At 38.8% G+C, this 18,918-nt stretch overlaps 1 protein-coding gene and 1 long non-coding RNA gene across 16 annotated transcripts; both read left to right on the top strand.

Annotated features, from left to right (window-relative positions):
- The first annotated feature begins 6 nt into the window (after positions 1-6).
- On the top strand, positions 7-18,058 carry LOC103716759 (BTB/POZ and MATH domain-containing protein 3-like). 15 transcript variants are annotated; one of them, XM_026808344.2, is made up of 10 exons: positions 8-799; positions 3,816-4,164; positions 5,541-5,817; positions 8,512-10,180; positions 10,672-10,760; positions 10,887-11,078; positions 16,176-16,580; positions 17,489-17,566; positions 17,642-17,684; positions 17,762-18,050. In XM_026808344.2, the coding sequence occupies exons 1-4, from the start codon at positions 372-374 to the stop codon at positions 8,709-8,711; spliced, it is 1,254 nt and encodes a 417-aa protein (XP_026664145.1). In that variant the 5' UTR covers positions 8-371; the 3' UTR covers positions 8,712-10,180; positions 10,672-10,760; positions 10,887-11,078; positions 16,176-16,580; positions 17,489-17,566; positions 17,642-17,684; positions 17,762-18,050. The 15 variants fall into 15 exon arrangements, with proteins under 15 accessions (XP_026664146.1, XP_026664145.1, XP_017700600.2 ...); XM_017845111.3 differs by having other exon boundaries at positions 16,176-16,941; positions 17,417-17,684; positions 17,762-18,058; XM_026808342.2 differs by having other exon boundaries at positions 17,417-17,684; positions 17,762-18,058.
- LOC113463364 lies at positions 806-2,009 on the top strand. Its single transcript, XR_003387488.2, has 2 exons — positions 806-1,272; positions 1,378-2,009. It is a non-coding gene; the product is annotated as an uncharacterized LOC113463364 (long non-coding RNA).
- Positions 18,059-18,918: the final 860 nt, after the last annotated feature.

Below are 18,918 nucleotides of genomic sequence, written 5' to 3' on the forward strand. Positions count from 1 at the left end.
CCTTCCCTTTACCCTTGCGACTTCTTTCTTCTCTCTCTCTTTCCGGCTCTCCCTCTATCCCAACCCGTTATCCTTTTTCTGAAATCCTTTCGACAACCTCTGCGATTTCCGGCCGACGCCCTGCTTCCCGTTCAAAGAACAGTAACAGCCTCCACTCCCATACGCCTCGAAGCCCATCGCCTTCGCAGAAGTCTACCTCTCTCATCCCCTCGACGATCAAGAATTGGGGGTAGGGTTAGGGTTAGGGTTCCTCCGCTTCTTGGAGCCCCGAACCGATCCCGGAGGAATTTCAGGATATCCGTTCTCTTCGATTCCACATTCGTGGGGTATCGGCGGTCGTAGTTCTGGAAGCGGTCCAAGAATCCGATGAGATGGCGAAGCCCGAAGGGGATCAGGGGGGGCTCAATCACAACCGTGCCCCCGCCGACCGGCTCCATCGCCCCAGCGTCTCGCAGTCCAAGTCGGTGTGCGAGACAGTGAATGGATCGCACCGGTACACAGTGAAGGGATACTCCCTGGTGAAGGGGATGGGCTTCGGGAAGTACATAACCAGCGACACCTTCAGCGTCGGCGGTTACCAGTGGGCGGTCTACTTCTATCCTGATGGCAAGAACCCTGAGGACAACTCCCTCTACGTGTCGGTGTTCATCGCCCTTGCAAGCGAGGGCACCGATGTGAGGGCGCTGTTCGAGCTCACCCTGCTCGACCAGAGCGGCAGGGGGAAGCACAAGGTGCATAGCCACTTCGATCGGGCGCTGGAGGGGGGGCCCTACACTCTCAAATATCGGGGGAGCATGTGGTACGTTTCTTGCTTGCCAGCACAAAGTTTGGTTCTTGCCATGCTTTCTTGTTTCTTCCCCTTTCACATTCTTGTTATGGACTTCTCTTTTTAGTTTATTTTTCTTATCGGTGGGTTGGATTCGGTTGAATTGGAACTGGATATGCTTCTAGCTATCTATTTTTTATTTCCTATCATGTTTTCATGTGTCACTATGATATGATTTTTTTGCAAGAATCCATCTGAAATTGTTCGTGCTGGAAGACTTACGGATAACGCTTCTTGACTGGATGCGTTTAACGTGAGCAATGGGCATAGATGCCACCGACCGTTAAAGAAGAGGATAGTACAAATTTGAGTGCTTGATATTCTTAATGATGTTTTGACTGTTATTTTCTAATTTATGTTCTACTAAGTTCAGCATCTGTCAGCATGGGTTCTTGGAGCAATAACCGTGGACCTATGTCATTTTAGGCTGTCAGAGATATGAGTAGGTATATACAGTGTAGGAGATTTTGAATGATATTCTCTGATTTCATTGTAACAGATGCTCTTACGTAATTACTTAACAAGATCCACTAACTTTAATTATTTTATAGAAATTCAGTGACGTTGAAAAAGGGAATTTTTAGCAGCAAAGACAGCAAAGATACTTACAAATATAAGTGGAGCACTGAAAATTTCTGAAATAACAGCCCAGCAATAGGGGTGTCTGCAGGAGAGTGATGGGCTACAGATTAAAACCTGATGAGACACGAGACATCAGAGTGATGGAGATAGCATTGGTTTCTCTGATGTACAAGTTGGTCTTGTACTTCTTCGTTGTTATATATTGTAGTTTGATAAGGATATGATTGGGTAATCATGTAGTAGCTAGTCAGATTAGAGGTTCAAGTCATTTATGGGATTTATCTCTGTTTTATTTTTAAGTTTACTAGTACCCAAGCATGTACAAATGCAGATTTTAGAAATGAGAAATATTAATGATTCAAATGAGTTTGGCAGGGTACAGTTTGAAAAAAAAAAAAACAACTTAATATGTCTACATGTTAGTGTGTACATACATACTCAAAATAGTGAATGACGTCTAAAATAAGGAACATATACTATCAATTTAAAATTAAACTATATGAAACTAATCATCAAAAGAAAAGATCAAAAAGCATGATTATATTAGTTGAAAAAGGAAAATGAGAACTACAAAAGAAAGATAAAGATTGAGATAAAAAGGACAAGATTGAATATAGGATACTAGAAAAAGAAAATGAAAACACTACAGAAATAACTCACATTTCCTATTGAACATGCACAAATGCAAGTAAAACATTTGAATTTTAATAGTGGTAAGGTTATATTATCTATAAATATAAAAATGGGTATTGTAATAAAGGACTAATTTGAGAAAATAAGTAGATAGTAGAAAACTGTAAAAATTAAGAAGTATCAGATACGTTGCCTTGAGCAAAACCATCTACTTCTTAATTAGTGGTACAATTACTCTTCTTCTTCTTCATGAAATGATGTTATTTTCTGTTTAACGCATTATTTAAAATGCATTATTTATTGAAGATAATTATGATATTCAAAAAATGATACTAAATTATGCCAATAACCTGATAACCAGGGGCTAGTAGATAGTTGGTCTTTTTTTAATAAATTTATGCTCATGATTATATTAGTTGAAAAAGGAAAATGAGAACTACAAAAGAAAGATAAAGATTGAGATAAAAAGGACAAGATTGAATATAGGATACTAGAAAAAGAAAATGAAAACACTACAGAAATAACTCACATTTCCTATTGAACATGCACAAATGCAAGTAAAACATTTGAATTTTAATAGTGGTAAGGTTATATTATCTATAAATATAAAAATGGGTATTGTAATAAAGGACTAATTTGAGAAAATAAGTAGATAGTAGAAAACTGTAAAAATTAAGAAGTATCAGATACGTTGCCTTGAGCAAAACCATCTACTTCTTAATTAGTGGTACAATTACTCTTCTTCTTCTTCATGAAATGATGTTATTTTCTGTTTAACGCATTATTTAAAATGCATTATTTATTGAAGATAATTATGATATTCAAAAAATGATACTAAATTATGCCAATAACCTGATAACCAGGGGCTAGTAGATAGTTGGTCTTTTTTTAATAAATTTATGCTAAGTTTTATCTTTGAATTATGTACCTTTCTATCATTTTCATTTATATTTATGCTCTTATTTTTGTTTCTGTTAGTCATGCTTGGAGGGGTGTGAACTTAGAAGGATACTTGCAGGTAACTGATAATAATTATATGGCCAAAAAATATTCTTATCTCTTTAAATTTTATATAAAGTTGATACAGTACGAGCTCGCGTTGAGTTACGAGCTAGTAAGAAAACTATAAAGGAGAAAATTGTGTTGCCATCAGGGCTACAAATTGGCCTGGTGTTTAAGTAAGCTTTTGCAGCTTGGACCAGGAAGAAGATGGGGTTGATTGTTAGTTTAAAGTATCCTAGAACGCAATATTGTGCAAGATTTCCTCATTTTTGTGATAATTCCCTCAATTATTTGAAGGAACTAACACTATGGACTATATTCTGCTTTCATGCCTCATCAATTTAGCAGCCTGTATACTACAAAACATGCTGTCGAAAACATATATGCTGTGACCACTCTATCACCATATTGTCTGAAGAAATAAATAGCATACCTTGCTTTCGTAACTCGAGGAATGATTTAGCAACTTTATTACTAAAAAACATGCTGTCAAAAACATGTCATCATGTGAGACTAATCCGCGGCCCTATTCCTGCAGTGTCGCCTATTAACCAAAGGTGTTCTTGTGGGTAAAATTTGGTGTCAATCTTGTATCAGTCCTGACCTGGTTGGGATTTTGTCAATATGGGTTCTGTTTTGTATTATTTATGTTGGTTTTCTAGTTTGTGCACTGAACCTTTATTTCTTCTGTCTATAAATTTGTTGTCTGTTCAATATCTTTTCTTTGTTTATTGCTGAGTTTTACAGATTTATTATGGCTATTTGCTGTTAGGGGTTACAAGCGTTTTTACAGAAGGACAGCATTGGAAACATCACATTACCTTAAGGATGATTGTCTAGTCATGCATTGCACAGTGGGTGTTGTTAGAAATCGCATTGAAACAGCAAGGCAATTTTCTATTCCTGTGCCACCACCGGACATGGGTAAGTGTCTTAAGGAGCTGTTGGAATCTGGCATGGGCTCTGACATTGTTTTCGAGGTTGGTGATGAGACATTCAAAGCTCATAAGAAGATTCTTGCTGCTCGCTCGCCTGTATTTAATGCCCAATTCTTTGGGCTAATTGGGGATCCAAAGATGGATAGAGTGGTTGTGGAAGATGTTGAACCTCCTGTTTTCAAGGTAATGTTCATGCAGCTTTTGATTTTACCATTTATATTTGTGCATGTATAAATATATTATATGACAGTAAGTTTGGCCTGTTTGCTAAAGGAAGATTATTTTTACTCATTTTTACTGTATGGAAAATATATCTGCTAAGTTTTGTAAGATACATCTAAAATTCTTTCTTTCTCCAAGCCGAGTCATGATTTGGATGTATTTTATTATCTGAAGATTGTGTGAAATGTCATGTTATGTTTAATAATCTTTGTGGATTCTTAAGTACCCATAACCATCATCCCACATATTTTAGGCTAACCCTTCTTCACCATTGGTTTCTATTAGGTTCAACATCCTTTGCAATTTAGATTATTTGAAATCCTCCTCACAATTTCTGGCCAGGTATTCTTGTGTTGTTTCTTGGATTATCGACTCTTCCAAACTTAGAATGACAGAATGCCCCTCTCTTTCCCGAGGTGATAATATTAGAATATATTATTGTAGTTTTTACTTAACGATTTTTTTTCAGATTGTCGCCTTCTGGTAGGTGATATAGTTAGTTCAAATTTGCTAAAGTGTCTCTAGACATCCTGGATCTATAACAATAAATTATTGTTATATTATCTCATTCTCATTTTTTTTTAATTTTCAAAATTTGAGCGGACCATAGGAGTTTAGATGATATTAGAATATATTATTGTAGTTTTTATTAATGATTTTTCTCAGGTTGTGGCCTTTTGGTTGGTGATATAGCTCGTTTAAATGTGCTAAAGTGTCTCCGGACTACTGGATCTGTGAAAATAAATTATTGTTGTATCATGCCATTCTCATTTTTTTGCTATCTTTTGATCATCAGTTTCATCGTCAATGCCTGGAGTTTCATTGCAGCACGGACACGCCTAATCATAATTCTATCTTCTTTGAGATTTGATAATATGTTAATTAGAGTTTGAACGAAAGTGCTGATCTGATCTAAAAATCTATTTGCAGTTTGGTATAATGGAGCCTTTGCCAGTCTTTAGTGCATGTGCTTTTCTTTGTATCATCATAGTGAGCTCTCATAACAAACATTTCAAACAAATACTCCTCTGCTACAATGTATTATCTGAACGATGACAATGAAGATGATCAAGCATCTTCTTTTGTTTGACCTATCTTCTTTTTCTTCGAAATAGAACATATATTCTAATCTATTGGAAATTGTCCGAATTATTATGGAAAACATATAAAATTAGTTACTCATAACATAATTTGGAGCTTATTAAAAAAATAATGGCCTTAACAGAAGATTTTAGCTGCACGCACACATGTCCTCATGTGCATATATATAGCTAGCAGGCACGCCAGGAGATGTGTATACTAATTCCTCTTGTGACAAGTTACTTTGTTTGCTGCAGGCCATGCTTCTATTCATATACTCAGATGGATTTCCAGATGTTCATGAACTGACTGGATCAGTTTCTCTGTGCACATCCACAATACTGGTGCAGCATCTATTGGCAGCAGCTGATAGATATGGTCTAGATCGGTTGAGGAAGTTATGTGAATCAAAGTTGTGTGAAGAACTGACTGCTGATACTGTAGCAGCGACTCTGGCCCTTGCAGAGCAACACCAGTGTTCTCACTTAAAATCCGTCTGCCTAAAATTTACAGCTGCTCGAGAGAACTTGGGAGGTCAGTTTTATCATCTCTAGGTTGGGTGTATTTTTTTCCAGTTTGCAATGATTCTAGCGCTGCACCCCCCCCCCCCCCCCCCCTGCGCCTGAAAAAGAAAATGCGTATAATTGTCTAAGAGTATAGGTTTATTTTTATTATCTTCACACACACCTATCACATCGAGCAATTTTGTAACATGCCCTGGATGTCTGCACTTAATTTGTTTATGAAATCTGTGAAAGAATTTTAAGATTTCTGGTGACAATAATTGTTTTGCCATTGGAAATACTTAAGTTGTATTTGTATTTCTATCACATTGGCATGGGCATGGAACAAGTTTTAATTTTGGGAAACTGTTTTATTGGATAGATGGATCTATGTTGGTGCAATAGGATTAGAAAATGCATCGTGGAATGTTCATCCATATTACTCGGGGTTGTAGTTTATTGGATTAGTCTTAGGACCTCAAGTGAACAAGGAGTACTTTAGAATGCTGGAAAATGTTTCCAAGTGAAGATCACTAGGAAGTTAACTAAAAGATCAAGTAGTTTGAAAATGGTTAGGTGAAGGATCCAATTTAGATGGGAAAGGTAGTTAACCACTCCTGGTGGAGGGTATAGGCCTCTTGGTTAGTTTATGTCTTATGAAAAAGCAAAAAACACAAGAACTGGTAGATTATAAATGTCAGTTAAAGGTGAATCAGGAAGATATCGAATTACATTTTGGGAAATGATATTAAAAATTTATTATACTGCCCTTTTTTGTTGGTTTTCATGAAAATTCAAGATATATCAGATGCCAATCTCACATGGATAATCTATGTGCTGATTTTATCTGTTATCATTGTTGAAGTCTATCTTGTGAGTAAAGTCTGGCATGTGCTCCTCTTTTGTTCAAAGAATGTGCCTAGCAAATCACCATAGGAAACCAACCGTTCAGTCGTCATGTTTATTCTCTTCAAATTGCAGCAAGTAGGGATACTAGTGGAACATAAAGAAGGCCTGTTTAGAAATTATGCGGACAGAGTTCGATAAAGTTGGATTAATTGAAGAGGTGATTATGTTTTCCGTCTATTAGGGATCACATCTATACTCTACTACCACTCCATCAGTTAATTATGATGAGCACCCATTTTATACCAAAAGGAAATGAAGAAGGGAAGGTAAAAAGAAAAAAGAGGAAATCCAACAATATGTATTCTACTTTTCACATGCTCATGTAGCAATCAATCTTTGCAAACAGTGTCATAATTTGATTCAGAAGACCAACTAGAACATTTTGACGATGACTTTTTTTTTTATAATATATATATGTGTTTGTGTGATCATTAGCATGATTGAATGTGATTTTGCAGCTACATAGATTGCATCTCTGTATGAACTGCATCTGTGCTGGCCTCTTATTTCTTTAAATGGTGTATTGAGTGATACATGATGTAATGCATGACAAGGTTAAATGATACTACATTCTTGTATGATCATATGATGTTTCTGCTGTTCTGCATATATGCCAGTAGGTTTTAGCCTTCCGAGTGGGTTGCTAGTGTTTGTATGGAGTTACTCTCAGTTACTAGATTCTTGAGCTTCTCAGCATATTGGACTAAAGGTCTAAAAGAATCTTTTTGACTTGTATCACGTGTTGTTTCAAATAATTGAGTTATCAGAGGTATGATATTTATAATTATAACATTTGCTATGGTTTTGTGCTCGTAAGAAGTCTGATGATTTGGATCTATATTGGGGAAGACCATTTGAGCCATTAGGTGATTTCTTATATACTATTAGGTTATATAACAGCTGATCCTAAGTGGCTGTAGTTATAAGCTGTGGAATAATTTATAGTGAGGCAACAAAAGAAAATAACTAGCGAGGGTGCTGATGGTAAGCTTGGAATATTTCCAGAAGTCTGAAGGTAATCAGTGAATTCCTCTGTCAAACTTGCCTGCAGAGAGCTGGTAGGGTCATTTCCTCATTGGGGCAGATTTGTCAAAGATAAGGATCCTTCAGCAGAAAAATCCGTATTTTAAGTAGTAATGGTCAGGAGTTTTGCAATTAAGAAGCACGTTAGGTTCATGCGGAGGAAGCTGCTGAATGGAATGATCCTGTTGGCCTGTTGCCTTTCACATTAGTGTTATATAAAGCCCCTAACTGAATAAGTTCTTTAGCATATGGTGCTTTTCTGGAATATAGTTGGCAGCGATGATTTTAGAATTAACTAACTGGACAGTAATGAACTGAGTACTTTCTTATCTTGGATACTTCTTTATTGAGCAATGAATTTGCTTTGGTGTACCGAAACTATTATTTTACATGCTTGTGTAATTTGACAAACAACGAAATGCAGAATACTTTATTCCTCAATCGGGTGCAATGCATCAAATTTTGTCTCCCTGTGATTCTCTTGTAGTTGCAGTTTGACCCTGACAATGAGCTGGTTTGTATTTTCAAGCAGATTTATCTAACCCTTTGTGCAACAGTTTCATTGTGAACTTCCATGATGGAAATATGGCAGTATTTTGGCTTGTCAAGGTCCTGTGGTGATAAAAGTTGATGCTGAAAATGTTTTGGTGCTTTAGTTAAGGCTTTAGATGCAATCCCTCGTTGAGCTACATGATATACCAATTCTCCTGTATTAAATCCTGCTCGAAATGGAGGATTGAATTGCGTCCTTGAGTTTCTCATATTCCATAGTTTGTCGATTATCTTGTTGCAGTTGTTATGCAGACTGAAGGATTTAACTACTTGGAGGAGACGTGCCCCTCGCTACTTTCAGACCTGTTGGCAACTGTCGCTGAGGCAGATGATGAGCCCAGTCTGATCTGCCGGAAGAGGAGCAGCAGCAGCAACATAGGGCTTAATTTAGCTGACAGTGTTGATCTGAACGGGGGAAGGCGCACGCGGAGGCAGATGTAACTTGCAACTGATTATAACCCTGTCCATAGTCTTGTAAATCTTGCTGCCTTTTGCACCACAAGACTCATGTGACTGTTCTGATATGTACATTTGTGTGACGCAGCATTCCTGATTAAATTTGATTTGGATTTTAGTGACATATCAATAATTAGCCTATCATAATTAATCGACATATATGTTGGTGAATCAAGCAAAACTTTTTGAGTATCTTAGTTATGAGGGTTTTTGAGCCAAGGTTGTTAGTGAACTGAGCAAAATTGTGCTGATGTGTGTACCTTATGACTCGTATGACCAGGTTCCATGTAGTCAGCGGCCTACCCTACCAAAAACTTCTCTGCAGGTACGGAGCCTGGAGACCTACCCGATCCTGTTGCAGACGCAGCTGAAGGTGTCATTGATGTGTTGGTGCATGAATGCAGAGATGTGGACTTGTCGTTGCAGCAATTCAGAGGTGGATCGGAATGGTTGCTTGTTTGAGTTCCTGCCGTATACATGCTTACAGATTGTTGGTGGCGAACTTGGCATGTCTTGTCTTCCATCAAGGCCGCATGGACAACTTATAGCTAGTGTTCTGCAGCAACTTATACTGGGTTTGTGCTAGTAGAGCTGATCTTGAAACGGATATTAACTAATTGCCTCTAGTGGTTCTTTCCCCCAGCGGGGAAACGAAGTTGCTTGAGCTCAGCAGCTAGCTAGCGGAGACCTTGAGGCCATGCCAAGACAGCCAGATGAGGTGGAGATTTTCCGGAGGTGTTGTTGATGCTTGAAAGAAGCACAAAGCTTGAAGTCGGTGGAGAGCACTGCTTCCGGCGGTTAGTCAGCTCCGGAATTCCAAGCAGTGCCGATTCTATTATTCGATTGAGTGGGCGGTGATGGCCCCTTTCGACATGAGGAGTGGCAAGCTTCTTCCAACCTACCAAACGACTAGTGAAAACAGCATAAAGATCCCGTCTTCAAGTCACATTCCGATCGCTGTCGTTCTCAACGGGAGGGTTTTCCACGCTCGATCCTACATGGTACCAGTTTCCAATTTTCGGAAATTCACGCATATTCCCACTCCGCCGGGCCGATAACTTCCCTTCGACGGGTTATCGTGGCCCATCTTTCTCTGGTGCACGACGTTTTAGGAAAGTCCTGGTCAGGAACGCTCGGGCCACCACGTGGGATCAGACGTGTCCGCCGTACCTCGGGAAATGATACGGCCCAGGGCTCACAGCCGCCCTAAGGAGGGAGAGGAAGAGATTGACGGAGTTCGCTTGAAACGGGCGGTGGGTAAGGAGGGAGAGGAAGAGATAAGTGGAGAAGAAAAGGAGAAAGAGGAAATGGAGGAAGACGGGAAGGAGAGAGAAGGTGGTGTTGATGTGGGGTTCCTCCCCGGTTTGTGGCCGACTGGATGCCGGAACCCCTGGACGGACATGAATGGAGGAACGTCTGCGGCACTGGATGTGGTTTTGCCATGGCCGTCTCCGGTACTCCTCCCCTCCCGCATCCCTCTTCTCTCCCTTAATCTTGATCTGTAGGCACTTATCATCTCTGAGACTCGTGGTTGCTCCTCTTTTTTTTTCCCTCTCTCTCTTTTTAAATTTTATTTTGGCATTTCTAGAATTTATAGCTGGCCTGGATTGCTGTTTGTTCTCGCTTGAATCCCTTAATTACTCGGAGGAGGGAAGGCTAAATAATTTATGCTCTTGATATTTTTTCCGGATATTAATTTTTTCATTAGTATGTGATTTGAAATAAGATTACTACAAGCAAAATTAACATTATGCCGGTTAAGACCTTGTTGAATACTTTACCTTTTGGATCTACGAATTTGCTAAATATGTTATTAAAAAAAATTATCAAGAAGAGCTGATGACTTTTTTGATAATTTTATAAAGCACAATCCGTAGAAATCTGCAGAAAGAGGGTTAATGGCCTGTAATTGAAACTAATGGTTAAAAATTATTTGTATATGCAGACACGGATGGTTGGCATAAGCCTTCTTGGTTACAGTGATGTTGAGTCCTTCGATCCTTTGATGCCGTTTTGCTGGAGTCTTTTATACTGGTAATATTGGAAGGCAATGACATTGATAGTTTCTTTTTTAAAATATTTATTTAAGAAACATGATGTCAATTTTAAAATATTGTTCAATGTCATTATAATTACTGCCTCTCTTTCACAATTTTCAAGGAGAAAAACACAAGCCACATTCACCTGTTGGCCGATATAATTTGGCAAATTTGTTATGGAGAGTCCCAAGTCACAGATTTCAATAATGAATAGCAATATGACATCTGTTTATGTCAGCTGAGGTGGTGATGAGAGCTCAAAGAATAGGAGATTATCTTCAGCTAAAGCGGGATTTGAATACGCAAATATCAGGTGATGAATTTCTTTCAGCACCCCCATGTCTAGTAACTCTTAGCACAGGAGTTAGGATTGCTATGGTAGCTGCAGTGGATGTTATATGATAGCATTGTCAGGTTATTTCACTTCTTTGATGTTTTAGTAATGTGGGGTTGTGCATTCCTTGCCAAAATTTTCAGTGTTCTGCTAGTTCTATCTTCCATCATTATGGAGGGTAGAAAATACTGATGCATTCTAGGTTTTTCTGAAGCTTCAGATGTTGGTGAGGTGTGGGGGTGGGACATGGAGGGGAAGGGCAATTGGGTTTAGGTTTCTCATCTCCGTACAATCTCTACTCCTCATCCTATACATTTCATTGAATCAACTGCTTGTTGTGAGGATTGGCCATCGGCATCTTCGAAATGGATTTAAATTCGGAAGGTCAGGTTTGTGAAGTCGCAGGAAGCCATGTGAAAGCCATTGTTTGTGGAGGTTGTCGTAGCACCATAGTCACAGATCGGTATCTGACGGCCTGACTCTTGTATAGCTTTTGATTGTTTCAGAATAGACCATAACATGGACATTTATTTTATTACATTTTAGCTTTACAAAACATTTTTCTAACTTTTCTAGTTAATTCCAAGTCATATCATTAAACAAGTACTATGTCTATGTCCTCAGGTTTTTTTCTTTTTCTTTTTTTTTTTTCCCTTAATGGTGGTGGTGAGACAATACCAAACAATTTATAGCAATTGGAATCCTATTTCAGTAAGTAATGCCATTGATTATAGAACTATATATCCTGATTATGCGTGCTTGTCTGTCTGTGAAGGTGGGTGTTTATTTCCCTTTATTTGTTTTCTCTCTGTGTGTGTGTGTTGGGGGGGGGGGGGGCACAGGAGGGGTTGGTTATTATGTGAACGTGTGTTTTCCAATCATGTGGCTGAACTTTACATTAGGTGGATAGGTAGATATGAGTCACTGTTAAGGACCAAATCAGAATCAATAGCCATGGAATTTACAGAGTGATTATCTTCACTGCCCTGGACCAGTTGTACAAAACTATGGAAGGATAGATCAGGGCATGTGCGGTATTTGATATGGATAAGTTGACATATGTTTTCAAAGCAGTGTTTTTTAAGTATTATGCAATTGTTTCTTGCAAGTGGCTTCAGGTAAACATTATGAGATGACAGTACAACTGACTAAGAAATATCACAAAGTCCAGCAGAAAGTGGGCAAGAACATTTTATGAATGCAAGAAGGATGAAATTGTTGATGTTGGATAAAGCCAAGGATAATGTGGTTATAACTGGATAAGAAAGTTTTGACTTTTGTACTATTGTAGAATATAGTGGGCACCTGAGTAAAAATGTAACTTCATGAACATTCAAGACTGGAAAAGAAGTCGATAAGGAGGTGATTTGGATGTGTATATAAAGGGTAAAAAGTTGGAGACAGAGAGTTGAGAAAACCTGTTGCTAAAGTTGTGATGAAGTATTTGATATAGAGGATCAAGTCCTTGAGAGGGCAAGTTGACAAAGAACACTCACACTGGCTTTGATCTAATGGAATAAAGCTGTTTATGATAAGATTGATGGTCATAAAGTGCTGTCTGTTGGGTGATGGTTACAGGAAATGCTTCGCCAGAGATGTCCCTGAGCGGGCTCTCATATTCTAGTTCACCTTTTCCCAGCACTTTTTCCCGACAGTTGACCTTTTCCTGTTTTCAACTATCCAGTCTGACAAATTTCCAAGGTCCAACAAGGACTTTCATAGATAGCAAAATGTGCAAATTTGGTTACAATCTATCAACTATCATAAATGCAGTCAATATGTTGCTTTACGATCTTCCAACTTTTTCCCCTGTTCTTAATTATTATACTTGCATTTAGGTTGAGTGACATTCTTTATACTGCAGGTATGTATGATGATTGTATATCTATTTGCAGATACTGGCACACTGCTTACTTTTGGTTGGGGACTTTATGGGCATGATAGTAGAACCATATCTCATCCATTTGCAAGCTATACTAATAATGTCGAAAATTCTCCATTGTCATTCTTTCTTTTAATAGTTGATTGGATTGTGACAAGGACTATACCATGCTTAAGTTTCTAAAATATGAGTTTATTTATAGTCATCAAGGTTTTAAATATTGTTGCGATGGTGGGGCGTCCCATTAGCCGGGGTGCCGGGACGGTGATAGGACAAGTTGGGAAATGGATTGGAATGGGATGGAACATCCACTTTTCTGAATGTGGTACCGTGATGTCTCGTTTTATAGAAAAAACAAGAGTACAAGACAGTCACATCTCACGGCATTTAAAACCTTGATAGTCATTAAAATCATTTATCAGGATCTACTTGTGCGTGCAAACATACTAATTCCAGAGCATCATCTGATTCAGTTTTTGCTAAATGTGATAGTTATCTTGCATTCTCTTAGGGTATTGCCAATATGATTTGGTTTTATGATCATGTTAGTTGCTTACCCTTGTTCATGTATAAAGGCAGAAGCTGCTAGTTTTCTATTATGTTTTTTCACATGCTTGACTGGAGAGGGAATATGTCGAATTTAATAGTGAGCAGTAAGGTTTGATTGCATAGCCGTTTCCTTGACAGTTTCATGATGCAGCCTTGGATAAGGGAAATTTCTTAACTAACAATGGAAATAAAATGTAAAAAAGAAAAACTCAGGTAAGCTGTATGAATGTGCAACTTTCCTAAAATAGTTTCTGGCAAGAAAATGACTCTTTCAGGTAAGCTAAAATCTGTTTGTTGACCCCACATCTGCTGATAGTGTATTAAAAGCCGATGCACCTTTCCCCAACTTGTGAGAGTACATAGTGGGGCTGGGAGCTGCTTCTTCTTGTTAGCCTCAAGGGGAATGCCATTCAGAAGATGCAGATCTCAACTATATCAGCTATCTGCCAATACTGGTAATTCTTAGGACTTCTGTCTGATGTTAATTGCTAGCTAATTTTTTTCCATGGATATTTGGTGCTGGCATGCCGCATTTTGATTTGTTGTAGAATAACCTGAGTAGGTTATCAGAGTAGCATATATATATATATATATATATATATATATATATATATATATATATATATATATATATATATATATATATAGAGAGAGAGAGAGAGAGAGAGAGAGAGAGATCAGGCCATAGGCTAAAGGTGGACTTCGCAAAAGGAAAGTTTCCCCAACCAGGGATTAGGGGTGGCAATCGGGTCGGGTCAGACATAAATGGGTCGGGTTAGATGCAGGTCGGGTCAAAAAATCATAAACCTGAACCCGACCTGTTTATTAAACAGGTCAGAAAATTACAACCTGAATCTGACCTGTTTATTAAACGGGTAACCGGACCCGACCCGTTTAACCCGTTTAATAAATAGGTATTCTATTTGCTCAACCCGTCCTGATGCCCAAGAAGAGTTAGAAACTAATAAGAGCAAGTTCTGTTAACCTGAAAACCATCAAAAAAAACCCAAACAAACAAAAAAAAAAACAAGTTCTGATGCCCAAAGAAACTAATAAGACGCAAAAATTCAGGATAAGAAAGAGAAAACATAGATCTAATTCTATATACTCCAATCATGCTGTCACCCAGCACCTAAATCTTATATTGCCACGGAACATCACTGACATCATGTACATCGAGTTCGATCCCCAAAAGAGAGTAGCAGCGAGGGAAGAGGTTTTCAGACGGGGGGACAGCTTACCGGCACCAGAGTTTTGGGGGCCGTTCTTGGCAGCTTCGTTGGGGGAATCGTGGACGATGGGCTTGCCGAGCATGAGAGGGCGGTCCTTGGCCTCCTCCACCTTGGCCCCATCCTTGTTGTCGGTGGTGCTGAGATTGATGCAGGAGCAGCGCTCCAGGTAGGCAAAGAATGCCGAGGAGACGCTCCCCCCCACCCAATTCGCCATGCGATCCAGCTTCTCGCACGAGAGAAAGACGGAAGTTTCCATTGGCAGGGAGGGAAAATTTGAGGATTCTGGGCGGAGCGAGAAGAACCCTAGGAGAAAGAAAGGGAAATAGAGACACACCAAAGGGAGGCATCCAAGAGTAGGAACAGGATCACGGGCGAGAACTCGAAAGAGCGGGGGCCGTCCTGTAAATTTTAGCTTGCAATCCATGGGGCATGGCCGCGTGGGCGATGGGATTAGGACGGGCGGACCGCGGACGGCGAATCGGTGATTCACTGTAGACTCGGAGCTTGGGCCGTTGGGCAGGGCTTTTTTTGGGCTTGGGCTGATCCTAAACAGGTTAAACGGGTTAAACGGGTCAGACATTTAAAATCTGTATCCGACCCAATTAATAAATAGGTTAAACGGGTCAACCTGTTTACGACCCGAACCTTTTTAGGCTAAACCCAAACCTGTTTATGGCGGGTCGAACACGGGTCGGGTTGGCGGGTCGGATCATATTTTGCCACCCCTATCAGGGATGCTAAACAAAAACCCATATGCTCATTGCTTGCCCCAGCAACCAGTCCATTCATCGTGCCACAGTGGCAACACAACCATGCCTTGCAACAACTACATTGCATCCACCCACACAAACAAGGCTCTTGTTGAATGTATTGATATCATGGTAACTACACTCCATCTCTGATGAGAATAAAAACCGTTGGCATGTTAGGTAGAATGTTTATCTTCATAATCAAGGATAAAATTTAGTTACGTGAATCACGGACTTTAATCTCCAATAAAATATATCCTGGGGTGTAGAGACGATCCGTGGGCATCCAAATGAATCACAATGCCCTCTATGGGGAATACAGAAGCAATTGGGTATGAGATAAATCATTGGAAACATGCTCATCAATAGTTTATTGCTTAAAACTGTTTCATTCTGTTTTTGTAATGGATTTCTTATTGTGCTCCACAAAATTCAGTTAGTTTGGTTTAAGATAAGATTACTGTGGACATTACTAGCCCTATAGTTTATTATTTTTAAGTTTATAAAATCTTTGTAGATATCATTTACTTATAATGCACAGTTGCACACTAAAGGAACTAATAGCTTTGATACATTTTTCTATTATATTCTCATAACATGCCTAATTCCATGTATGTTCTTTGAACTTGTTCCATTTTGTTCCAAAATGTTAAATTCTCTCCAGGATTAATATGTGTAGTCATGGTAGAAAAGATGGAGAAAGAGCAAAGTGTAATGTTGAAGATGAGGTACACTGCAATATGGGAAACTGTTTTTAATTTCTCTTTCCATTCTGCAGTGGATTTATATTGCAATGCCCAGAAAATGGACTCAATTGACTCACTGTTGCTTTTGTCTCATTTTCTGCCTTCCCCTCTGATTTTGTTATTCTGGTCCAGTGCAGGCAAGGAAGTACAGATGATGAGCTGAATCCAGGATGCATGTCAACTATTTTGGGTGTCAAGATACAAGGGATTGCTGCTGGGTTTATGGCACAGTATCTGCACATCTGTTGATGTTGTGTATACTCTTTTGGTGGGAATCAGTTTGGACAACTGGGGACAGGTTCTGATCAGGCTGAGCTGCCGAGGTATAATCTTTGTGAGAACTCCGACTGGAACTGATTCGTTATTCTTCTTCAGTGTGTGGTGAGTGAGATAGAAAAGCTTTGGCTGCCAATCGGTTAATGCAACAAGGCCTGAACCCCCCAGCTTGTTTCCAAACTCCAATATGAAAATTCAAATTCATGAGTGACATAAATATGGTTGCCAGATGCTGAGCCTGATCATCCTTATTTTCAGTATCTGAGACCCTTGTTTTGGGAAAACATGAATGTTATTCTACCTTTCTTTTGAGCGAAGATATTAATGCAACCATTCTTGAAATGCTCCTGTATGCACTCGTCCCAAGCCACTGGATGCTTCATGTTTAGAAAACAAGAATGATCACAGGTAAACCTTGCACAGCACGCCATAGTGCAATGATCACAGGTAAACCTTGTACCATCTTATCGTTGTCCATGTGGATAATCCCTGGGAATTCCTAGTTACATTCAGTTATCCACCACTTTTTATTCATTGCCGTATGTATTAAATATATAAATTTGTATTCTCTAAATAAAATCTTGTCAGCCGCTGGAGTTGTAGTGCTGGTTTAGTATGATTAAGTTATATGATTAATTAATAAATAACGTTATCTATTCCCAACACAATACAGAATTTTCATAGCTTTATTTGGCCTTCTATGTTATTGTTGAGGTTCTGATTTTTGATTATTTGGTGGTGCATCCCTGAAAAATCTAGACCTGGGTAAGGTAGGTCTCTCTCTCTCTCTCTCTCTCTCTCTCTCACATTCATGCATGCGCGCCCACAAAAAGCAGCTGTAATACTCTTAGCTCTCATTATTGGCATTTTCATTCTGTTACAGTTACTACTATTAGTATTCCAGTGGTCAGAGCAGAAGCCATAACTCTCCAGCATTTTGTATTTGGTATCACAGCGGTTACTGCTGGTGGTGTTTCTGCCGTCAGCGTTGCAGCAGCAGCAGCATCAAAGGGGCAGCCAGTCAACACAGCTGGTGCCATTCTGACCATCATAATATTCTTGGAACCTTTAGCCAAAAACCTAAGCGACTTGGTTTCCATTGTTGCAGAGGATGGGAGGTGTTTTGCTGGGGTTGGAACAAGTAGGACCAGGTAGCATGTTGGTTATCACAATCATCTGTATCCCCTTACCAGCCTTCAGAGATTTAAATGTTTCTTTTTGGGCACAGCTTGGCCTGGGAGATGCAATTGACAGAAACCTATCTTGTCCGGTACCGGCTGAGACATACCACCCTACTCGTGTATCCTGTGGCTGGTGGCATACGATGGTGCTAGCTGAATCTCATACTTGTCTGATTCTCTCAAGGATTTGTTTCCTTCATAGATTTTGTTAGGAGTTTGTAGATTTCACCCAGAACAATACATTTATCTGCTGCTCAGTATATGCATTTGCCCATGCATGTAGTCACTCTTTTCGGGGTATCAGAATGCTCTGCAGTGTGTACTTGGTTTTTTTCCCTTTTGTACGTCCTAGTATATTCATTAAAATATTTATACTTGAATCATTTAAGAATCGAGAATTCAGCACAATATGGTTGTATTCCAAGCACCTGCATTGTTTCATCTCTACGAGCTAATGAGGTTTAGAGTCTACACTAAAGTTCAACTCCACTTTTGTCATTATCTTTTTGATTAACGAACTTGACTCCACTCAGAGAAGGATATTTGGAGATGAGGAGTGAAAAACGTAGCTCTCAAGAGTTCGCTCCCCTGCCCTCAATGTTTTTTAGAAGTTAAAAATTCACTAAATGAGAGATTTGTTTCTCTAGGAAGAGTACGGTCGGTTCTGTTCCGGCCACTCGCACTGTTTCATTTCTACTATTATAAAATAAACTCTAGGATTTGGACAACGACATGGATTTCGGTTTTTCTGTTTTTTTTTTAAAGAAATTTGATTTCTCATCAGGAAGAAAATCTTTGACATCTTTGATGATGTTTTTTTTTTTTTTTGATGAAAAGGGTTGGGAGGACCCACCCTATATTTTTCCAAGAAAAAAAAGTACAAAATAGGAAAGAGCATAAAAGAAAATAATTCTTCAATTTCCATCCAATATATGAGATGAAATTTAAAATTTAAATTTTAAATTTTAAATTTTTTTCTATACAAATAATAAATACCATTCAAAATTTTAAAATTTAAAATTTAAAATTTAGATAATTATCCGTCTTGCTGTAGATCATTTTTAATGATGTGAAGAGAGAACATGCGCCCTCTCAAAAAAACAGCGCTTATGCTTCTAAACTTTTGCATCACCCAAATTTTTCTTGATCAAGATCCTCATAATATCTCTTGCCAACCATCTTCTCCCATGGATCTTATATGTGT

Source organism: Phoenix dactylifera, chromosome 13 (assembly GCF_009389715.1).
Source record: "Phoenix dactylifera cultivar Barhee BC4 chromosome 13, palm_55x_up_171113_PBpolish2nd_filt_p, whole genome shotgun sequence".
Taxonomy (NCBI): Eukaryota; Viridiplantae; Streptophyta; class Magnoliopsida; order Arecales; family Arecaceae; genus Phoenix; species Phoenix dactylifera.